Raw genomic sequence first — 18,647 nt, forward strand, 5'->3', positions numbered from 1 at the left:
AAGCTTTTGCTCCAGTTCTGGTCACAGAAATTCAATACTTTTTTCAAATGTCTTAATCAGCAGTGATTAGGTATCTAAATCTGCTTGCTAACATTAGCTGCTAACTTGGCACCCCTCTGAATCTGGGTGTAAATGACCAACACGATGGCACTAAAGTCTAAAGTTCAGTCTGTGTCACTTCTCCGTGTCACACTGGGGATTTTCTGCATGTAAGAAATATTTTAACCACTACACCTTAAAGCCAGTCAGGGTTTTTACCGGGACCTGGTTGGCTGTAATATGTTACTACCACCAGAAGATGGTGGTAATGTACCTTTAAACAGAAACAACATAAAACTGTCAGGTTACTCACTATCAGGTACTGGACCTATATGTGTGGTGCTTTACATGCAAATAATAACACTTAAAATACTCAGTACAGTAATCTGATGGCTATTCACATGTGACTATAATGCTGCAGACTGCAGCTGATGATCAGTCAAGATGAAGGGTTGATGAAGTGAAAGTGAAGAAAATGAAAGCAGATGGGAAAACACGGAGTTACCAACCGCGTGTTTTCAGTGCGTCCAATCACGTAGAAGCAGGGTTCCCCCTGTTTAGAGTTGGTCATACAGAGAGACAGGCTGGAGAGCTCCACTGAGGAGGAGGAGGAGGAGGAGGAAAAACAAGAGGAAGGAGAGGAGAAGAGAGTCAAAGAAAGTTAAGTCAAACAGTGAGAGAGCCGAGGAAGCAGGTCAAAGGTCAGTGATGAGGGAGTACTTTACAAAAGCCTCTTCAACAGAGTATTCATGAACATCTTCTTATTTCCATCTCAATATTTATATTTTTGAACTCTAATAGAGTAGCTTTGCATAACTCTCAATTCAAAATAATCCTTATTTATCTTATAGTGGGCCGGGCTATTCAAGCTGCCTGAAACAAACTTTTTAACTCCTCCCCTTTTATGAAACCTGATGGGAGGGGCTTCTGTAGCTGAGATGACCATATTAGGATGGGTATTCTATTTTTTGATGACATCATGCAGAGCCTAAAAAGAAAAAACGCTCTGAAGCTGAGCGCAGAGAGCAATCAGACGCCTGAGCTTTTAGGAATTACACGGATTGCTTCCAAATTCACTGACCTTATTATTTTAAAGCTTTAACTGTTTCTTTGAGCTATGAGAAGAGTTTCCACCAAACTTTACACTTGCCACAGTGCAGTCAGACAAGTGCCGTTGCCCTGGCAACCACCAAACCCCAACTCATCCATCAGCAGGCCAGTAGGAAAAGCGTGACTCATCACTCCAGAGAACATGTCTCTATGCGCTAGAGTCCAGTGGCAGCGTGCTTTACACCAATGCATCCAGCCCTTTGCATTGCACTCGGTGATGTAAGCCTTGGATGCAGCTGCTCGGCCATAGAAACCCATTCCTGGAAGCTCTCTATGTACTGATCTTGAGCTAATCGGAAGGCCACATGAAGTTTGAAGGTCTGTAGCGATTTGTTGGCAACCCTGCTGCTAGAGACACAAAAGCGATTTTCTGCACAAATTCTGACCTTGTGAGGTCAGAAAATGCAAACTCTCCTGGAACAAGTTAGTTTTCAGCTGCTGTGGGCAGGCTGTGAAAGTTAGAGCTTTCCCGGCTATTTCCTCAGTCTCTTGTCTTAATAGAGCAAGTGAGTCAGTAAAGAGTCCAGGCAGTTTTCAGTGCTGCTGGTTTATCTGTGTATTTGTCAGCAGGATTATTATTAATCTTGCTGATTGTAAGCTGTAGATGGATAATGAGACAGAGTGCCCCTGGACACACGCCCAGAGTGACTCAGTGATCCTCCTATGCTTTGGGGTCAAACTTCACCGTGTGCCATTTTTATTAAAAGATATAAAAGATTAAAGAATTCAGAGAGGATCAAGAAGAACTTGAAACTGAAGTCTTAGCAGAGAGAATGTCTCCCAGTTTTCTCTCAGCTGTGTCATGTGAAGTCTCACCGTAGTCGGGCACGTATCCGTTTCCCTTCTTGAGGACGAGGTGGATTCGATGTCCTCCTCTTCTGATCTGCTCAACGGCCTGACTGTGAGTCATTCCTGCTGTACTGTCTCCATTTATCTCCACCAGCTGGTCGGACACCTGCAACACACGGTGACACCTTGTTTACCATCAGGAGGAAAGTGCATAAAGCATAAAACTGAGTATATGTTGTTTCAGGCACCGACAAACATCCTTTGCAGGGGCATGTGCAATCATCAGAAATGAAAAAGTCTTTGTGTAGATTGTTGAGGAAGCTGACAGTATTGAAAACTACATTCAGCTGCAAGACATCAGAGAGACAATTACAGATCAGATTATTATTATTATTTTCAGTCCATATTTCAGTCCAATATTTTACTTCTTAGATCTAAAGTGCTAAAGCTGCTTAAACTGTTTAGATATTTACTTTATTTCACTTTTGTTTATTATCCAGTTCATAATTCAGTGTCATTTAAAAACGTTCAACTTGCAGTTGACAGATGCTGCACAAACATGACACATTCAGGTGGTTTGAGTCATCAGGATTTGAACTGTTCAGAAAGGTTGGCTATTTCGGCCTCTGGGGGGCGCTACATTTGCTGCAGAGCATTTTGTGAAGTTCTTTTTTTGTGGAACAACAAAAAAGGAAGCAGAACGATTCGAGCAGCTGCGATGTTGAATGTTTGATGATCGGAGTCTCAGAGCTGCAGGCACAAAGTGAAGCTCTGAATATTTCAGAAGGTTTAATATCACAAAGAACGACTTGACGGAGATCCTGAGTGATGTTTGTCTGAGTGGAAACGTCTCCGCTGCATTTCCTGCTGTTTCACTGTGCCCAAAGCTCAGCTCATATAGGAAACACGTTTAGACCCGATCCAGCATCAATCACACCAACTCTGAGTCTCCACTTTTTCTCCACAAATTTGGCATCACCTTGAACCAGCCAAGAATTGACTTCCGAGCTTCCCAGTGGGACTGGACTTCCATATGTATCAGCAGCAGATCCTTTAAGTCCCCAGAAGTTTGTCAGGATTTGAACTGTTCAGAAAGGTTGGCTATTTCGGCCTCTGGGGGGCGGAGATCCTGAGTGATGAACAAGTCTGAGGTGAGTCCTCACCCCTGCAGACTTGGACTGTCCCTACCTGACACCCAACGATGTTCACTTCCCCTGGAGGTCAGTGTTTTGGCTCAGCGGTGTCGTGTGTTTTAACAGTACCAGATATGACAGATCACAGAGAGCGTTTCTGCAGACGAATCATCAGTAGATTTAATAGAGCATCTCTGAATCTCTGCACAGCACAAACGCAGTAACACTGGGGAGGCTTCTCTCCTGCAGCTCAGCAGGTAGAAGGTGTCATCTACTAATCGAACAGTTGACGGAAACTCTGAGAAAGTCCTGGATCAGGCTCATGGTTTCACTGTCAGAGTTTATTCTACCGAGTCAAGAAAAGACTTCTCATCGCATTCGTTTCATCAGGACGCTGAAATATGTCCAAATGTTTTTAATGGATGCCTGTGATCGTCTGTTCACATTAATGTTTAAGGTGTACAGATTTGATTTTCCTCTCATATAGATTCACCTGCATTAAAGTATTAATGAAGGGTTTTAATTAGGAGGTTCGATTATTGTTAAAATAAATAAGAAAAAAACCCCAATAAGACTTCCTGCACCTCTTTCACAATAAAAACAAGAATTCGGTCTCCTCACTAAGACTTTTGTTGTGAAACAGCTAACGACTAACAGCTAACGACTGACACCTCAGCCTGAACCTAAATCTAAAATGATGAACAGGATTTTGCATTTTGCACCTGTATGTGTATTTAAATAGTACGAGTACACGTGTACCTGTATCTTGTTGCTGCGCTGGGCTGGCCCCCCGTCCATCAGCCCGAGTACATACAGTCCCATGTTGTATTCACTGCCTCCCCTCAGAGAAAAACCGAAACCCGTAGGACCTCGCTCCAGGTCCACGCTGTAGAACTTTGACTCCTCCTGCTGGACACAGACAGACAATACTGCTGATACTAAACAGTACTGCCTCTTTAATGACAGTCCCACAGTACAGCTGTCTTCCAGTGTAAACTTCAGACAATTTAGATGTAAATGTAGCACACAGCAGGAAGCGCTCTGCTTCAGACACTTTTGCACAGCTGGAAACACTTTCTGATTTAGGTGGTGCTTCCTGCACATCCTGTCCTCGGTAGGATGTGCGGAAAGTGGAACACCTACACCTGGTCATTTGTGCACTCACATGCACCACATGTCAAGACAAATTCAGGGCTGCAATTCATGTGTGAAGAAGGCTTAAGATGACAGTCGCCGATCAAAGTAATATTACAACAAAACAAAAGTTAAACCGACCTTTGACCTCCCTCTGGGTCCTTTTATCATCCGACCATCTATGTCCAGATCTGCGGCTTCGGTCAGGGAAGAGGAATCTGGAAGAAGTGAAAAAGACAATGAGAAGGGAGATGAGATGACTCTATTTACCATCACAGTAGATTTAAGAATTAGGCAACCAAGACGTGAAAGATAAGTGTTATCTTTCAGTACAAAATCTGTTAATTTAAGCAGTTTAGGAAAAATATTTCATCATCCATCCACTTTCGTAACTGCTTAGTCAATTCAGGATTGCAGGGGGGCTGGAGCCTCAGCTGTCATAGAGGGAGAGGCAGAGATATTAGAGGCTGAAGCAATATTATTCTAAGGAAAACATTTTAGTGTCTGACTGGAGAGACACGGCTAGTGTAGCAGCCATACAAGTATAAGCTATAATACTGTGATGTCCTTGTGTCTAACTTTAGAGCTCTCTGTAAAGTATTTGATGTCCAAGCTCCACTTTCACAGGCTTAGCAGTAATTAGAGTTCAGTTTCTTTATGCAGTGCCATTTCACAACACCGGTCCCCTCAAGGTGCTTTATATTGTAAGCTACAGACCCTATAATATTATAAAGAAACCCCATCACACAACCGTCTTTGAGCTAGCATTTGGCGACAGTGGGAAGGAAAAACTCCCTTTTAACAGGAAGAAACCAGAACCAGCTGCACAGAAGCCCCGCCTGCTGCTCAGTTGCTTTGTTTACTTCAGGTAACCAATCAGAAGAAAGCTGGCTTAAAAGTGAAGCAAAGGAAGCTAAAAGGCTTATTTACAGTTACTGGCCTTACTGTAGGTATAAGTGTTTTTAGTGTATCTGTGTTTTTTCATACGGTGTCGAGGAGTGATGCTCAGCCTCAGTGTGTTCCCGGCTCTCCTCAGGATCTGGGCCAGGTCTCGGTGCTGTAGACCTGCGACCGGCCGACCCTCCACCGCCTCCAGCTGGTCTCCGGGCTGGATCTGCCCGCTGCGAGCCGCCGGGCTGCCACGACGCACCGTCACGAACCGGTGAGACATCAGCGATGGGGCTGGAGAAAGGAGAGAAAGAGGTCACATGGTCAGACATCACCTGGACAAATCATGATATTTTTGGTACAGACTGCTGAGTTGAAATGACAAATAAGAACACTGAAACCTGCCAAATATTTTTCCAAAAAGTACAATTAACGCTTAGGACAGGATTTACTCAGAACTGTGAGACTTTAGCCGGCGCTGTGTATTCTCTCCTCGCTGCTGTGTAATAATACATGTGCTTCAGTTTTAATAATTGAGGCCTGTTCACTCTGCTTGGCTGAACTACCAGCTGGTGCAGCTAAATAAAGGAGCAGAAAGACCCACAGTCAAACCACATTAACACCATCTGCAGGGTGTTGGTATGACCTGTGGTGGTCACATGACTGTTGTCTATCAGCACAGAGTAGAAACAAAGAAACAAAGACTCGCACACAGCAGTGATCTGGTTTTCACTCTTGTATGACACCCAAAGGCGTCCTGTGAGGGCAGGATCGATCGAACACCGTCACAGAAACGCGTTGATGAGGTTGGACAGAGCAACGTTTGAGTATAATGTACACTTGCCTGTAATTGTAATTTTGTCCTCAAAACTAAGACTAATGGTGCACCTGATTAAAGTAGCCCTGCCCACCTGCCAAGACATATAAAGACTGGGACTCTGGCAACTTTAGTTCCCATTTCTAGCATGAAGAGAAAGTGATGCAGGCAGTAGCAGTGTTAGTGGGGAGGAGGGAAACCACAGCACAGTACAACGTGCACTATTTCTAAACAGAAAACTGAATCAAACTGAAAACCTTTGACACAAATTTCCTAAAGAAAGTACTCTTTGAGTTGCTTTAATCTTTGTAAAGTTGCTGCACATGTGCAATCCGTTCTGCAACCCACCTCCACCCCAGGCACTCCTGCTATGGCCTTTTCTGAATGAATCCATGTCGTGTTGTTACTGACGCCTGTTCTGTGTGCTGTGCTTCTGCGCTCCTTGCCTCTGGGGTTTTCACATATGTACATAGTCGAGCCATGCTACCAAATAGGGAAGGGAATTGATAAGAATATAGTGATTCTGATTCCATTATCAATATCATTTATCGACTTGATTCCTTATCGATTCTCATTGGGTTGAGCCACCACCAAGCAGCAATAAAGAAATAATATTCATGCAAATTAATTGCATGCTGTCGTCAAATGTTTGTGCGTGTTATTTCACCTCTTTGTTATGATCAGTGTTGGAGTTGTTACTCAAGAAATCATTATTACACATATTACACAGAACACTTTTCTTAAAAATGATGCAGTTATTTACTCCTGGGAAAAAGTTCTCATTACACTCGTTACTTTCATGTTACTCTGTAATATGGCTGAAGCACAATGTCTCATTATCACCATTTAAAAATATAAACCTGAGGCTGCAACCCCACACCAACACAAGTCCCTAATGAGGACACACACGTCTCTAAGATCTTTCTCTTTGTAGAATATAAAGCTGTCTCGGCAGATGCTTGCATCGAAGTTGTGTTAGCAGCATAATGCGGTTGTTTCTGTCCTGGATGCAGTTTTACACTTTACCATTTATCTCATCCTTTTGTGCAATAAAAATAAATGTCCACATCCACACTCCAGACTGTGTCACTATTTTCCTCCTCTGGCACGCGAACTGACATCAGCTGATTGTAGTGCGAGTGCAGGAACCAATAAGCAGGATCGATAGGACCTGGACTACTGGGTACCGGTTTCCTACAATAGCCAGTTCTCCCATCCCTACTATCAAATATAAATATATATTTAAATTTGTCACAATGGAGGCACTCTGAGGTGCGCCTATCTGAGCACGTTCATTAATCACTGGTGGACTTTGCACCAATACTAAATCTTGTTTAGAACCAGTTAATCTCAGCTCGATCCTGCTCTGAACTTTTTTCCTTTTTAATCACTAAACTGATGGAAAAACATTTGTAGGAGTTTGTTTTTGTAACAGCCAAGTTCACCAATGTAGTGTTTAAAGTCATTTCTGGAGATTCACACTGGTCAGAAGTTAAGCTAACCTTAAACCAAAGATGTAGCATTAAATTATTTACCTGTTCAAGTCCCCATAGTGTGGTATCACATACAGAATTATGCCTTTGTATTATTTCTATCGTAACACGCATACTAAGTGCACATAAACTAAAGCTGAAGCTCGAAACCAAATGTAAAACCTTAAAAATCCTTTTAAATGTCTGTTTTAAAGTGAGGACAGTCCTCACACACACACACACACACACACACACACACACACACACACACACACTGATCCAAGCCAGTGTTGAAATCTCTGGGAGGGAGGACCATGGGGGGAAATTCTCAGAAAGATTTTCTAGCTCAGAGACACTAATCATTGAATCGCTGAGAACAAAGAAAATGGAAGACAAATGAAAAAGAAAAAAACGTTTCCGGTTGAACAGACTGCGTGGTCACATGACCAGCAAATACACAAACCGATGACCCTGAAACCACCACCGAGTCCCAACGCCTGACTGTGTGCAGAGTTTCAGGTTGTAAAGTCTAGGAGATAAAACATGAAGTGACTGAAGGCCAGAGAGCTCACCTGATTACAGTAACCTGCTCACATGACCCAGTTTAACAAAGACAGCAGCTGTTAGGGGTATGTAGAACAAAAACACTGCATATTGACTGACTTATGATGCACAAACAACCATAAAAATGGCAAAAAAATGGGCGCAACCACTTGTAAAATGAGCAAGTGACACAAAATGACTAAAAGAAGTTTAAAAAATGATAACGGCAACAATAAGAAATGAGCACAAAGATATGCAATATGGGCAAAGATGACCAAAAAGCAACGAAAAGCAGTCATAGAGAAATAAAATACAGATATAAAAAGGTACAAAAATGAACAAAAGGGTTCCTAATGTGAGCATAAATTTATAAAGTTGAAAAATTATGAGCTGAAATGAACTTTTATACACATAATATTTCTAAATCACCTGTTGGCTGGTTCAGTGCACACTATGAATGGACAGGATATAATCTGATATAAAACTATATATTGAAAATATTAAAAATGCAGCTGGCTTTTATCACTGACTCTGGCGGATTAACGTACTGCTTCAAATGAAGCTGAAAGTTAATTAAACAGAGGCTGCCCCGACGTGAGAAAACCTGCATGAGAATTTTTCGTGCTGCCGTCGACCTGCAGCTCAGACACAGCCTGAACAAATAAACTGGCCTGCACTCGGCAGGACTGCGATGTAAACAGGATTCGCAGAGAATGGACTGAAGCAGGACAAAAATCCCACCTGCTCCTTTAAAGTCACTTTAAGAAGCTTTAAAATATCAAAGAGGCAAAAGAGTGTGTATTTAACGCTGTTTAAACACACAGTGTAGGAGGGTGAATGCGAGCGTGTGAGCTGATAAGAAAGTGCTGAGATCACTGTGTTCAGTCAGTGGAGGAGGCACCGCGAGGCTACAGAGAGAGAAATATGCTTCAGTGAAGCAGAGGAGGAGAAGTGTGATCATATCCAGGCTGACAGCTGCAGGCAGAGAGCGATGAGAAAAACCCAAAACTGATAAACAGTCACTACAAATCTTTGTGTCTTTTGTATTTCTGTGCACACATCTGTCTCCCTGCCTTTGCCTTCATGCATATCCAGTTGCTTCTTACAGGACGATAGCAGCCTGGTCTCACAGGTACTATGAGACCATAGTTTCTATACACAGTCTCTCATTTTCAGCGGACAAAGCAGTTTCATGGTCAGGCCCGCTTCTTTGTTACTTGATTACAAATGAAGCAGACATCAGAAATTTACTCAAAGTGCTGAATTTGTATTATAGAGCTTTTCACTGTAAAGAAGAGAGAGAGCAAGTAAAAAATCAACAGTCTGGTAAAATCAATGAATGGACTGGCCTGAAGTGCATGATCACAGAATTCTGTCCATTGTTCAGAAAACTATTTTACAACATCTAACCATGTCAAGAACACTCTCGGGGCGTGTCATTGTCACTGGTGGAACTGGGTCACTGGTGTTCATTAATCACGTGACTGCTGATAGCAGTCATGAATTATGAAGTGTATATGGTTATACGCTCTGCTCAGATTAGGACAGATCCTTCAGTGACCCAATAACAGCAGCTGCAGACAGTAAAAGCAACCCAAGAGTTTCTCAAGGTGAAGAAATGGAATTAACAGCCAGTCAGCTGATCTCAACCCAACAGGGCAGCTTTTCAGTTATTAAATAGAAAACAGAAGGCAGAGAGACCCACAAGCAACAACTGAAGGTGACGGCAGTAAAAACCTGTAAAAATGCAGCATTTGGTCTTGTTTTCATTCAAGTATTAAAAACATTCAAAATCATTTTAACTTGTTTACTTTTAAGCCTCTAAAAATTTGGGGATGTGCATAAAAATATCCAAATATTCCCAAAAAGTTCATGCAAAGGTTTTTCTAATAAAGCTGAAACTCACACGTCTGCACTCACACCTTAATTGTCTGATGTAAAACCAACTGTGGTGGTTTACAGATACAAAAACTGTGTCCTCTACAAATCATAGCCCCCCCCCCCCCCCCCCCCCCCCCCCCCCCCCCCCCCCCCCCCCCCCCCCCCCCCACCCCCCCCCCCCCCCCCCCCCCCCCCCCCCCCCCCCCCCCCCCCCCCCCCCCCCCCCCCCCCCCCCCCCCCCCCCCCCCCCCCCCCCCCCCCCCCCCCCCCCCCCCCCCCCCCCCCCCCCCCCCCCCATATGATAACTTGTTTCTAATGACAGTGCCCCGTGTTCCCTCTTGGTCCACTGAACAATGTATTTTTTAGGCTCTGGTAAAGTTTTGCCGTAAAAACAAAGTAGAGACTAAGTAAAGACCAACCTCCTTTTCAGCTTGACACATCACGTCAACAGTTTCACACAAGTCTCTTGTTTTTGATGTAGGGTGGGGGGTAAAGTGTGGGACCGAAACTACAAGTTAAAGAACTTAAATTATTGAAGAAACTATAAAAAAACTTTAAAAATTGTGCCAAAAATCCATAAATCAAACTTCTATTCAGCCGTCTTTTCTGCTCAAACATACAACTATTTCCTGACATGTACTTCTGGACATTTCCTTCTCCTTCCATGTGAGGCCTCTCTGGGTCTGACTCCATGAATCATGTATGAGAACATTTGCTAGATCACTTTCTCCAACCACAGTTCTGACTCCAGATGTGCTGCACAAAGAAAACCAATAAAATATTAACCTGTTGAGGAAAAATTCAGCTTGATATCTCAAAGTAACTAAACATTCATGATTTTCACCACAACACCACAACCAGCACCACGATCCAGACTCTTTGGTCAGGCGGCTCATCGTGTTTTTGTTTATTTACTGTCCTTGTGGTAAACTCTGATGCAGTTTTCTGTGTATGGCTCAGAAAAGATGCTGTTTGGTTGTTTGGGGTTTGAATATAATACTAAAAATGATTTACTGACGTTGTTATGCGGCTAAAAGACCCTCCTGTGCCTGCACACAGAATAAATCCTCATCATAAGACCTCTTCCACATTCCTCAAACATCACACATACCTCCTGTCTGCCCACATGAACCCAGGTGCTTTTCTGCTGGTGCAGAGTTGCAAACAAGTCCGCTCTGCCTTCTCTCTAAAAGGCTAGAGGCCATGTTAACATATCAACATCAACACATAACAGCTAGCTTCATGACACTCATCACATTTTCCTGCCATTTGATGTTTTGTTATCACCAGCTGGCATTTTATAAATGAAAAAAAAAAGAAAAAAACTCAGTAGTTTTCTGCACACTGCTGCTTTAAATTAATTTTTACTCAAGCCCAGTTTATTTGTGTGTGGGACTTATAAAGTCTTATTTGGCATTCATAATCCTGCAAGTAAGTGGCTCCTGATTCTAGACCTGCGACACTGGAACTTTTCCCCCCGGATAAGACACGCTGCTCTGACTGTTGAAACATGAATAATTGTATTTCAGATTAGGCTCTGGCTCTAAACCAGCCTTAGGAGTGAAAAACAACCCCAGGAGACACAGTTACATGTTGGGGAAGCACACAAAGAGCTCTTGGAAAAAACAAAAACCTAAATTCATTTTGTATCTGCTGAGTTTTCTATATTCAATATGTTCCACAATTTCATATCCATCTATATCTACAGTTCACATGTCTGTAGCTCATGAGGTAGAACAGGTAATCCACTAATTGGAAGGTTGGTGGTTCGATCCCGGGGTGACCGAGGGACTCTGATGTGTTCATTGTGTAAATGTTCGATAGTGCTTCTATAAATGGGTGAATGATGCACGTTGTATAAAGCACTTAGACTGCTTCAGTAGAAAAGCGTTATTTAAGAATCAGTCCTCACAATATTGCAGTTTGAAGTCTCAAAACATAAAATATAGTACGGAAAATTTCCCAAGGCGTTCCCGAGCCAGCTGAGAGATGTCATTTCTTCAGGATGTCCTCCATCTACCCCGGGGTCTCCTCCCAGTAGGACGTGCCAAATATCCTCACCTACGAGGCACCCAGAAGGTGCTGGAGTCACTTTATGTGCGCCACAACCAATTATTGTTTTTTTGTCAGCATTATCATTGCCCTGCTCACTGATTTAGTCCCACCTCCGACTGGCTTCAGAAGGCTCACCTGCACATATATAAAGCCAGCCTACAGGTCCAGCCCTAAAGAGGAACATGGGGCCCCCCCCATCTGCAGGAGGGGCTGTCGGAGCATCCTCAAAGTCAGGTAGTTACCACATGAACAGCAGGAGCACCTATTATTACACTTTATTCCAATCATATTGAATCCAATAACTAAAGTCATGCTTCTCCCACTAGTCGCCATGGGTCATGAGCCTGAACCATGAGGAGGCAAATTCTAATCTGTACTTTTACACACATCAGTTCACACAGTTTCAGTAAACTCAGCCTCACACAGAGTTCTGAGGTTCAAATATGTTTGTCATCACTTTTATGACAGATTATAGCAGTGTCATAGCAGAATGTTTGCAGTGATTTTATTGATGCTTCCCATTTATATACAGACTATAGCCTCTAATTTAATATAAATACTCAAATATGACCACATGTAACCAAGTAATACCAGCACGCGTCACTGCAGCACGACATAACTGAATTCTATGTGTTTAGAAAGTCAGAGTTATGCTGTCAGCAGCGCAATAAGCAGATGATGTCTGAGTATTAATATTTGGAGTTTTATGCTGTGGGACTTTTACGGGTGAATGGTTAAATACATGAGGATGTTTCTCGTTGCGAGGACGTTGAGTCTGTAGCTCACCTTGGGAGAGCTTCAGAAGACTGCTAGAGCACAGGTGAGAGTCCAGGTTCAGGGTAAGAAGCGCGTTAATGCATCATGTACAGGAAGTCCTCACAAGTGTTGAAAGACAAATGTGTGTGTCTGTCCAATTTCATAGTCCAATAAGCCTGAAGTCACCTGCGCTCCAGTTTGTCAAACACACACAGCCCAGCTCATAATTCTGCTGAATTATGGATTAAAGCTGCTATTAATAGAAAGTTTAACATCTCCTATTCCGAATGCTAAAGCACGAACAGACGCATTCACACTCGACACACGACCGCCTCGGGAGCACAGGCTGACGTTTTTTCAGAAATCCTTTGAGTCACGGCATTCCTCTGGGAATCATGCGGAATGGGAGCTTTGCTGTTCATAGTGTGACTGGAATGGGACAGGAAAGAAGTCAGCATGTATAACAACGGGTCAGTTTTTAAATAAGGACACGTAATGCTCATCACTATGTATCATTTTTGGTCCTTTTGGCTATTTGGTGGTTGTTTCCAGCCAAAGATGGATCTGGCCACAGTGATGTCACCCATTGGTTAACCCTGTAAAACCCAACCCATCAAGAAATAGCCAGAAAATTCAGATTTTTTGGAACTGGGATGATTATTAACCCTTATAACAAAATTCACTTTTTTTTTTTTTTTGCTATATCATGTTTATGATTTGACATTTGATACATTGGCCGTTTTTGGCAACTTTTTATTAGCAAAAAATGTTAATTTTAGACCAAAAAAAAGAGTTTGGTCGATAACATTTTGAAATTATGGCAAGTACTGATCATGTTGATGCGATAGAGGTCTCAGAAACTCATCTATCAAATATGATACAAAGGGTTAATGAGGCCCTCTTGCTGCTGACTGATTCTGCTATCTGCTACCATCTTTGGATGCTGAAGCCAAACAAGGGGTCACATGTGACTGAAAAACCCAGGGATGCTGCACGCTCATGGTGAAAATGTATTTATTTGTCCCTTTGACTTTAAATGAAATTATAATTTACAACTCAATGTTGTTTCTTTTCAGTGAGGCTTGAAATTAGCAACTGAGACCAGAAATTCATTAGAAAAGTGTTTACATTTTCTCAAACCTCCGTACAACATGACTTCTTTTTGATGTCAGAATGATCCAGGATATTATAAATAATCTTTTATTTAACTTTCATAATTAAAAACACAGATGGAAAATGAGAGGAATAGTTGAACTATAAGGATTAATACGGGCTACATATCTATTCTCATGTTAATTTTGGGACTCCTTTAACAGTGAACCACAGCTGGAAATAGACAGCACATCTGGACACAAACAGGCCGGCAGATGAAGCTAAGCTCTGAATGAATTTCAAAGGGTTATGTCATGAAGATTTAATATTACATAACTTACACACAGGCGCACACATTGTTTTAATATTGTAAACAGCAAAGGTAACAAAAATTAAAGAACTATTTAATTAAAAATTGAAATTTGCTACCAAGCTCATCCTTCAGCCCTGTGCATGTTTGCATTACTGATGATGTGGGAACATACAGTAAAAACCACATCATACAGTCTGAGCCACAGTGAGGACCAGACACCTCAAAGGTCTAAACTCAAACTGCCACACAACACGCACACGCGCACACACACACACACACACACACACACACACACACACACACACACACACACACACACACACGCGCGCGCACACGCACACACGCACACACACACACACACACACACAATAACGGCACATAGTTTCAATGAGGTGAAACTATTTCAGACATTCCTGAGAGCTGATACAGATTGAGGAGGAGAACAAGGAGACAGGAATAAAAGGGAGAAGGATTTAGATTAAAGAGGGAGCAAGGGAGGAAACAGATTCATAGTAGCTGGAGAGAAACATGTTACCAGCTCTGACTACATTCAAGTGTTTCTTCCAGATGCTGCAGTAAGTGCCTGTTATTTTGTCCCGTACACTGTGGACTCTGATGCCACTGACACCCAGAAACAGAAACAGTTATTGCTGCCACTGCAACTGTATTTTCACAAAACTTCACTTTCCCTTTTGTGTGGTGGACAAACATGAATCAGTGGACTCCTCAGTATCTAATCTGATATTACTTTTTAGTATCAACTGGAAGCTTTGAAGAATCTCACATTAGATGAGAATCATCAAACATAAAGCAGCAGCATGTGGCTCTTTAGATGAGAAAGAAAACATTTAAGTTGCAGATTCATTTATTTTCTTAATAAGCTAGTGTTGGTTAGGGTTCAAATGTACTGCTTTATGTAGGTTTTTCCATTATTATGCAAACCCAGGACAAAACTCATTTAAGATAACAGTGTTGAAAGGCAACAACTTCTAGTTTCTGAAATGATTCTTCTTATGCAACCTCACCCCAACAATAAATGGTTCACAGGCGATCTGGTTAGAGCCTGTAGTCAGATGACAAAAAACCCTCTTAAAAAAAACTTTACTAGGGAACAAAGCACAAGAGGAGCAGGCTGTGAAAACTTGTTCCACAGCAGTGCACGCACAAATTCAGGAGTACCTTTGACCCACACACAGCAGGACTCTAAATCAATACGGCTCAGGCACAGACACGATGATGGACGGACCTCCCAGAAACCAAGTCAGCCTTGAATTTAGAAGAAAGCTTAAAAATCCAAACTAAACTTACATTTGGAGTCCTTGACAGTTTTCAGAGCTGACTGCAGTCGCTCCAACATGATGGATAATTCAGACCTGAACCGAGCCGAGACCTCAACAATGCTCTGTCCTTGTTTCTCTGTCCTCACTGTTTGTCCTTCTGTCTCTCTGTGCTGTCTGCGTGAAGCAGGTTGCGGCTCTAAAAGCAGGAGCTGGACTGAGTGAGCTGAGCTGCAGTGAGTGATAGAGGGACAGTCAGAGGGGGCGGGGCTTATGCAGAGCAGATAGCGGTGGGAGGGAAATTACTCATGTGGAGGGGAAGGAATGCTAACAGTGGAGATGATTGTTATATTTCCAAAGGAGGAGGTGCAGTGGAGTGCTGTGTATCATTGTCGCTCAGTTCTGTTCCTTCCAGTTGAATGCCGACCAGAGAAGCTCAGGTGCAGCTGAAATCAACCAGAGAGTCGCCACAAACCCAGCTGTGGGAAATCCCTCAGTGCTTTTGCACAGCTACTGTACTGTGTCCAGCTTCTGCTGCTTTTTGTGTCAGCTTCAGGAGGAGGGAATCTTGGACTGCATTTATGTATTACTGTGCTGCTTTTATCTGAAAGCTTTAACTCCTCCCTGTACACCCACGGCTTGTTTACATGTGAAACGAGTTGCTTATTAACCCAAACTAAACTGTGTGATATGCAAATCTAGTGCCCAGGGTTATAGTTACTTATAAGCTAAGTGCTCTTGTTTTGTAATTATTACAAGTAACCTTTATTTTATTGCAGCTGAGTGCCTTAAAATCACAGCAGTATAAATATCAGTAAGGTAACTCTGGCCTGAGGCTGACGAAGCCATTTTTCTCAGCTTCTATTGTAGCCAGAATGTACAGAAGGAACATAATGGATATCCGGTTCAAAACTTCCTGTTTCTCCTCTGGTCCTTTTTAACAAATACAGATAAATTTTATCTGCATGCACCAAAGCTTGTTCAAACAGAAAGCAAAAATGTACCAGTATAAAAAGTCTTGCCCTTCCCTCCAAAATCAGCTGTTTGTTTATTTGAATATGAACTTGAACTCTGGATCGCTGGTGAACAGCAGGCTTGGAAAACAATTTTCAAGTTTCCATCATTTATTTATTTATTTATTTCATCCTATATCTTCAGAGATTGAAGGATTTCAATAGGTTTTATTTTTAACCCATTTCAAGTGTCAGTGGGTAACATTTCCAACTCTGTGATCCAGCCCACTGAATTCCTTTACTTTTAAATTTCCCACTTCCCCTCGGGCTAAGTAGAGAGGTTGTGTTTCTTACTTATCCATCACATATATTACCAAATGAAAGTCCCTTTCAAGTCCAATAGCTCTCTCCACTAATTGACTGCCTGCTTTTTCTAACAGTTTGATTTGTCGCCATTTAGTGACCAATGGAAATAACTTGTTTGCTTTCTCTTCTTGTTTTGGATGAACAGTCAAATTTTCTTTTTGCTGGAAGAATAATATCGCCACAATTTAACCACTAGACCATCTAAACAACATTTGCTTAATGATAATTTGAAGCAGTTGTTTTTCTATTGTCCGTTTCAGGTATATTCTTCTTGAATCCTGTTTCTGTTGTACTTCTTTGTGCGTCACACACAGGAATGTCAAACTAGGACGGATAAAGTGAGGAAAATAATCTACGATACTAAACACAGACCAGGGGCCCAAAGGGGAGGTTAACAAGCAAAACAAGCAGACTGAGGGTTTAAATAGAGGCATGATGTCATTAGGGAGAGAGAACACCGCTGGGGAAACAAGGCACAGGTGAACAAAATCAAACTAATGAGACAAATGGGAAATAAAGCTAAATACATGGCACAAGAGACAGCACCAAAATACAGTACAAAGTAATGACACAGAAAAAGACCTAACACAAAGACTAAGCCTGGATACGAGGAAACAGGGAGCACAGGGGAGGTAAAAACAAACTGAAAACTCCAGGACCTAAATGTAACCTCAAAAGATGACCTAAAATACAAAACTCAATCATATAACAGGCGGTGACGCCGACAGGAGCTGGACATACGGAAGACTCTTTGCCACTCACCTCCACTCACTTCCTGAGAGGCGATAACAAATCCAAAGCCTTCTCCTTGTCGCCTCCTCAGCTCCACATCCACTGACTTTACTCCTCCTCCTCTTCCATCCTTAGGAACGGCTCCTAGTCCGCCCTCTCTGAGTGCAGGAGGTCCGCCGGCGCTCTCCTCCACGCCCAACAAGTCACGTGGCTCTAAGGTCAGCGTCACAGGAACTGAGTCCAGGAAGCTAGTGCTCTGGATGAGGGCCGAGGCTGGAGGTCCGTTAGGCGTCTGGGCAGGAGGGGCACCTAAGGATTCAGTTCAGCTTTATTTGTATTCAGTCATAACATCTGTCATCTCAAGATGCTTATAAGCTAAGAATTAGGCGACACTGTGGGTGCAACGGGACCCACATCATCTAAAAATGATCATTCTAAAGAAACCTGGCATTTTGGATTTGCTTGGAAAGCACAAGATTTGTTAAATGATTCCCTTAATAAATGATTTTCCTTTGCCTCTTTCTGGCTTTCTGGCTTTACAACAAAAAGTATTTTACTTAAATATTTACACAGCCCATCATAGTTAAGTAGAAATATGTAGAAGTGTAGAAATGCTGAAATATCTGCCTTTTGTTTTCCAATTTTCTGTTAAATAATAAATGCATTTATTATTTTCCTCTGCAGGAGCTGTTTCTGAGGCAGAACTGGGAAATCATGCCACTTATACACCAACAAAAACAGCTACTGGCACAGTCGCCACTCACTTAGCAGCACACCTCACTACTACTCTTGGATGCTTTTACCTTGGTGGTTCCCTGCTGCTGGTAGTTGCCCCTCCTGGGGACTCTCAAGGGCCAAACCAGCCTGGCTGAGTGGGGGAATACCCCCCACCAAGGCACCCGTGGACGGGGAAGGCATGTCGGCTGAAGTGTTGGGGTGGGAGGAGGAAGGGGCGGTCATTCCGTGTGGGATGATGAGGCGTTTGTAGATGTTGGGGGTGACGACTGGGGAGGATACGGGAGCTGATGGAGGAAAGAGTAAACCCTTAAGTTCTCATTATGTCATATAGATATGATCTAAAGTTAAGCAGTTAATCAAACCAGTTAACCAGTTAAAGTTAGCCAAACAGTGAGTGACAATAGAAATTAAGTCTAAGCCTCCCGATGTGAATGCATTCAAAATGAAAACACATTATTGGCCATTTCTGCATGCTTATTTACATTCTAGGAATTGCTGGATAACCTATGCTGTTCAATAACATTGATTAGTTTGCACCAAATATAACCAGTGTCAAAAT

At 42.4% G+C, this 18,647-nt stretch overlaps 1 protein-coding gene across 1 annotated transcript in view; it reads right to left on the minus strand.

Annotated features, from left to right (window-relative positions):
• Positions 1 to 18,647, minus strand: part of LOC102288571 (membrane-associated guanylate kinase, WW and PDZ domain-containing protein 1) — a gene marked incomplete in the record, with an annotated part of 60,782 nt that overhangs the window by 5,956 nt on the left and 36,179 nt on the right. The window contains 6 exon segments of the mRNA XM_042224448.1: positions 1,966 to 2,104; positions 3,831 to 3,977; positions 4,347 to 4,423; positions 5,193 to 5,387; positions 17,381 to 17,659; positions 18,154 to 18,372. Of these exon segments, the coding sequence (XP_042080382.1) occupies positions 1,966 to 2,104; positions 3,831 to 3,977; positions 4,347 to 4,423; positions 5,193 to 5,387; positions 17,381 to 17,659; positions 18,154 to 18,372 (1,056 nt within the window).

Source organism: Haplochromis burtoni, unplaced genomic scaffold, assembly GCF_018398535.1.
Source record: "Haplochromis burtoni strain Fernald_Lab_line unplaced genomic scaffold, NCSU_Asbu1 Contig_138, whole genome shotgun sequence".
NCBI classification, from domain to species: Eukaryota; Metazoa; Chordata; class Actinopteri; order Cichliformes; family Cichlidae; genus Haplochromis; species Haplochromis burtoni.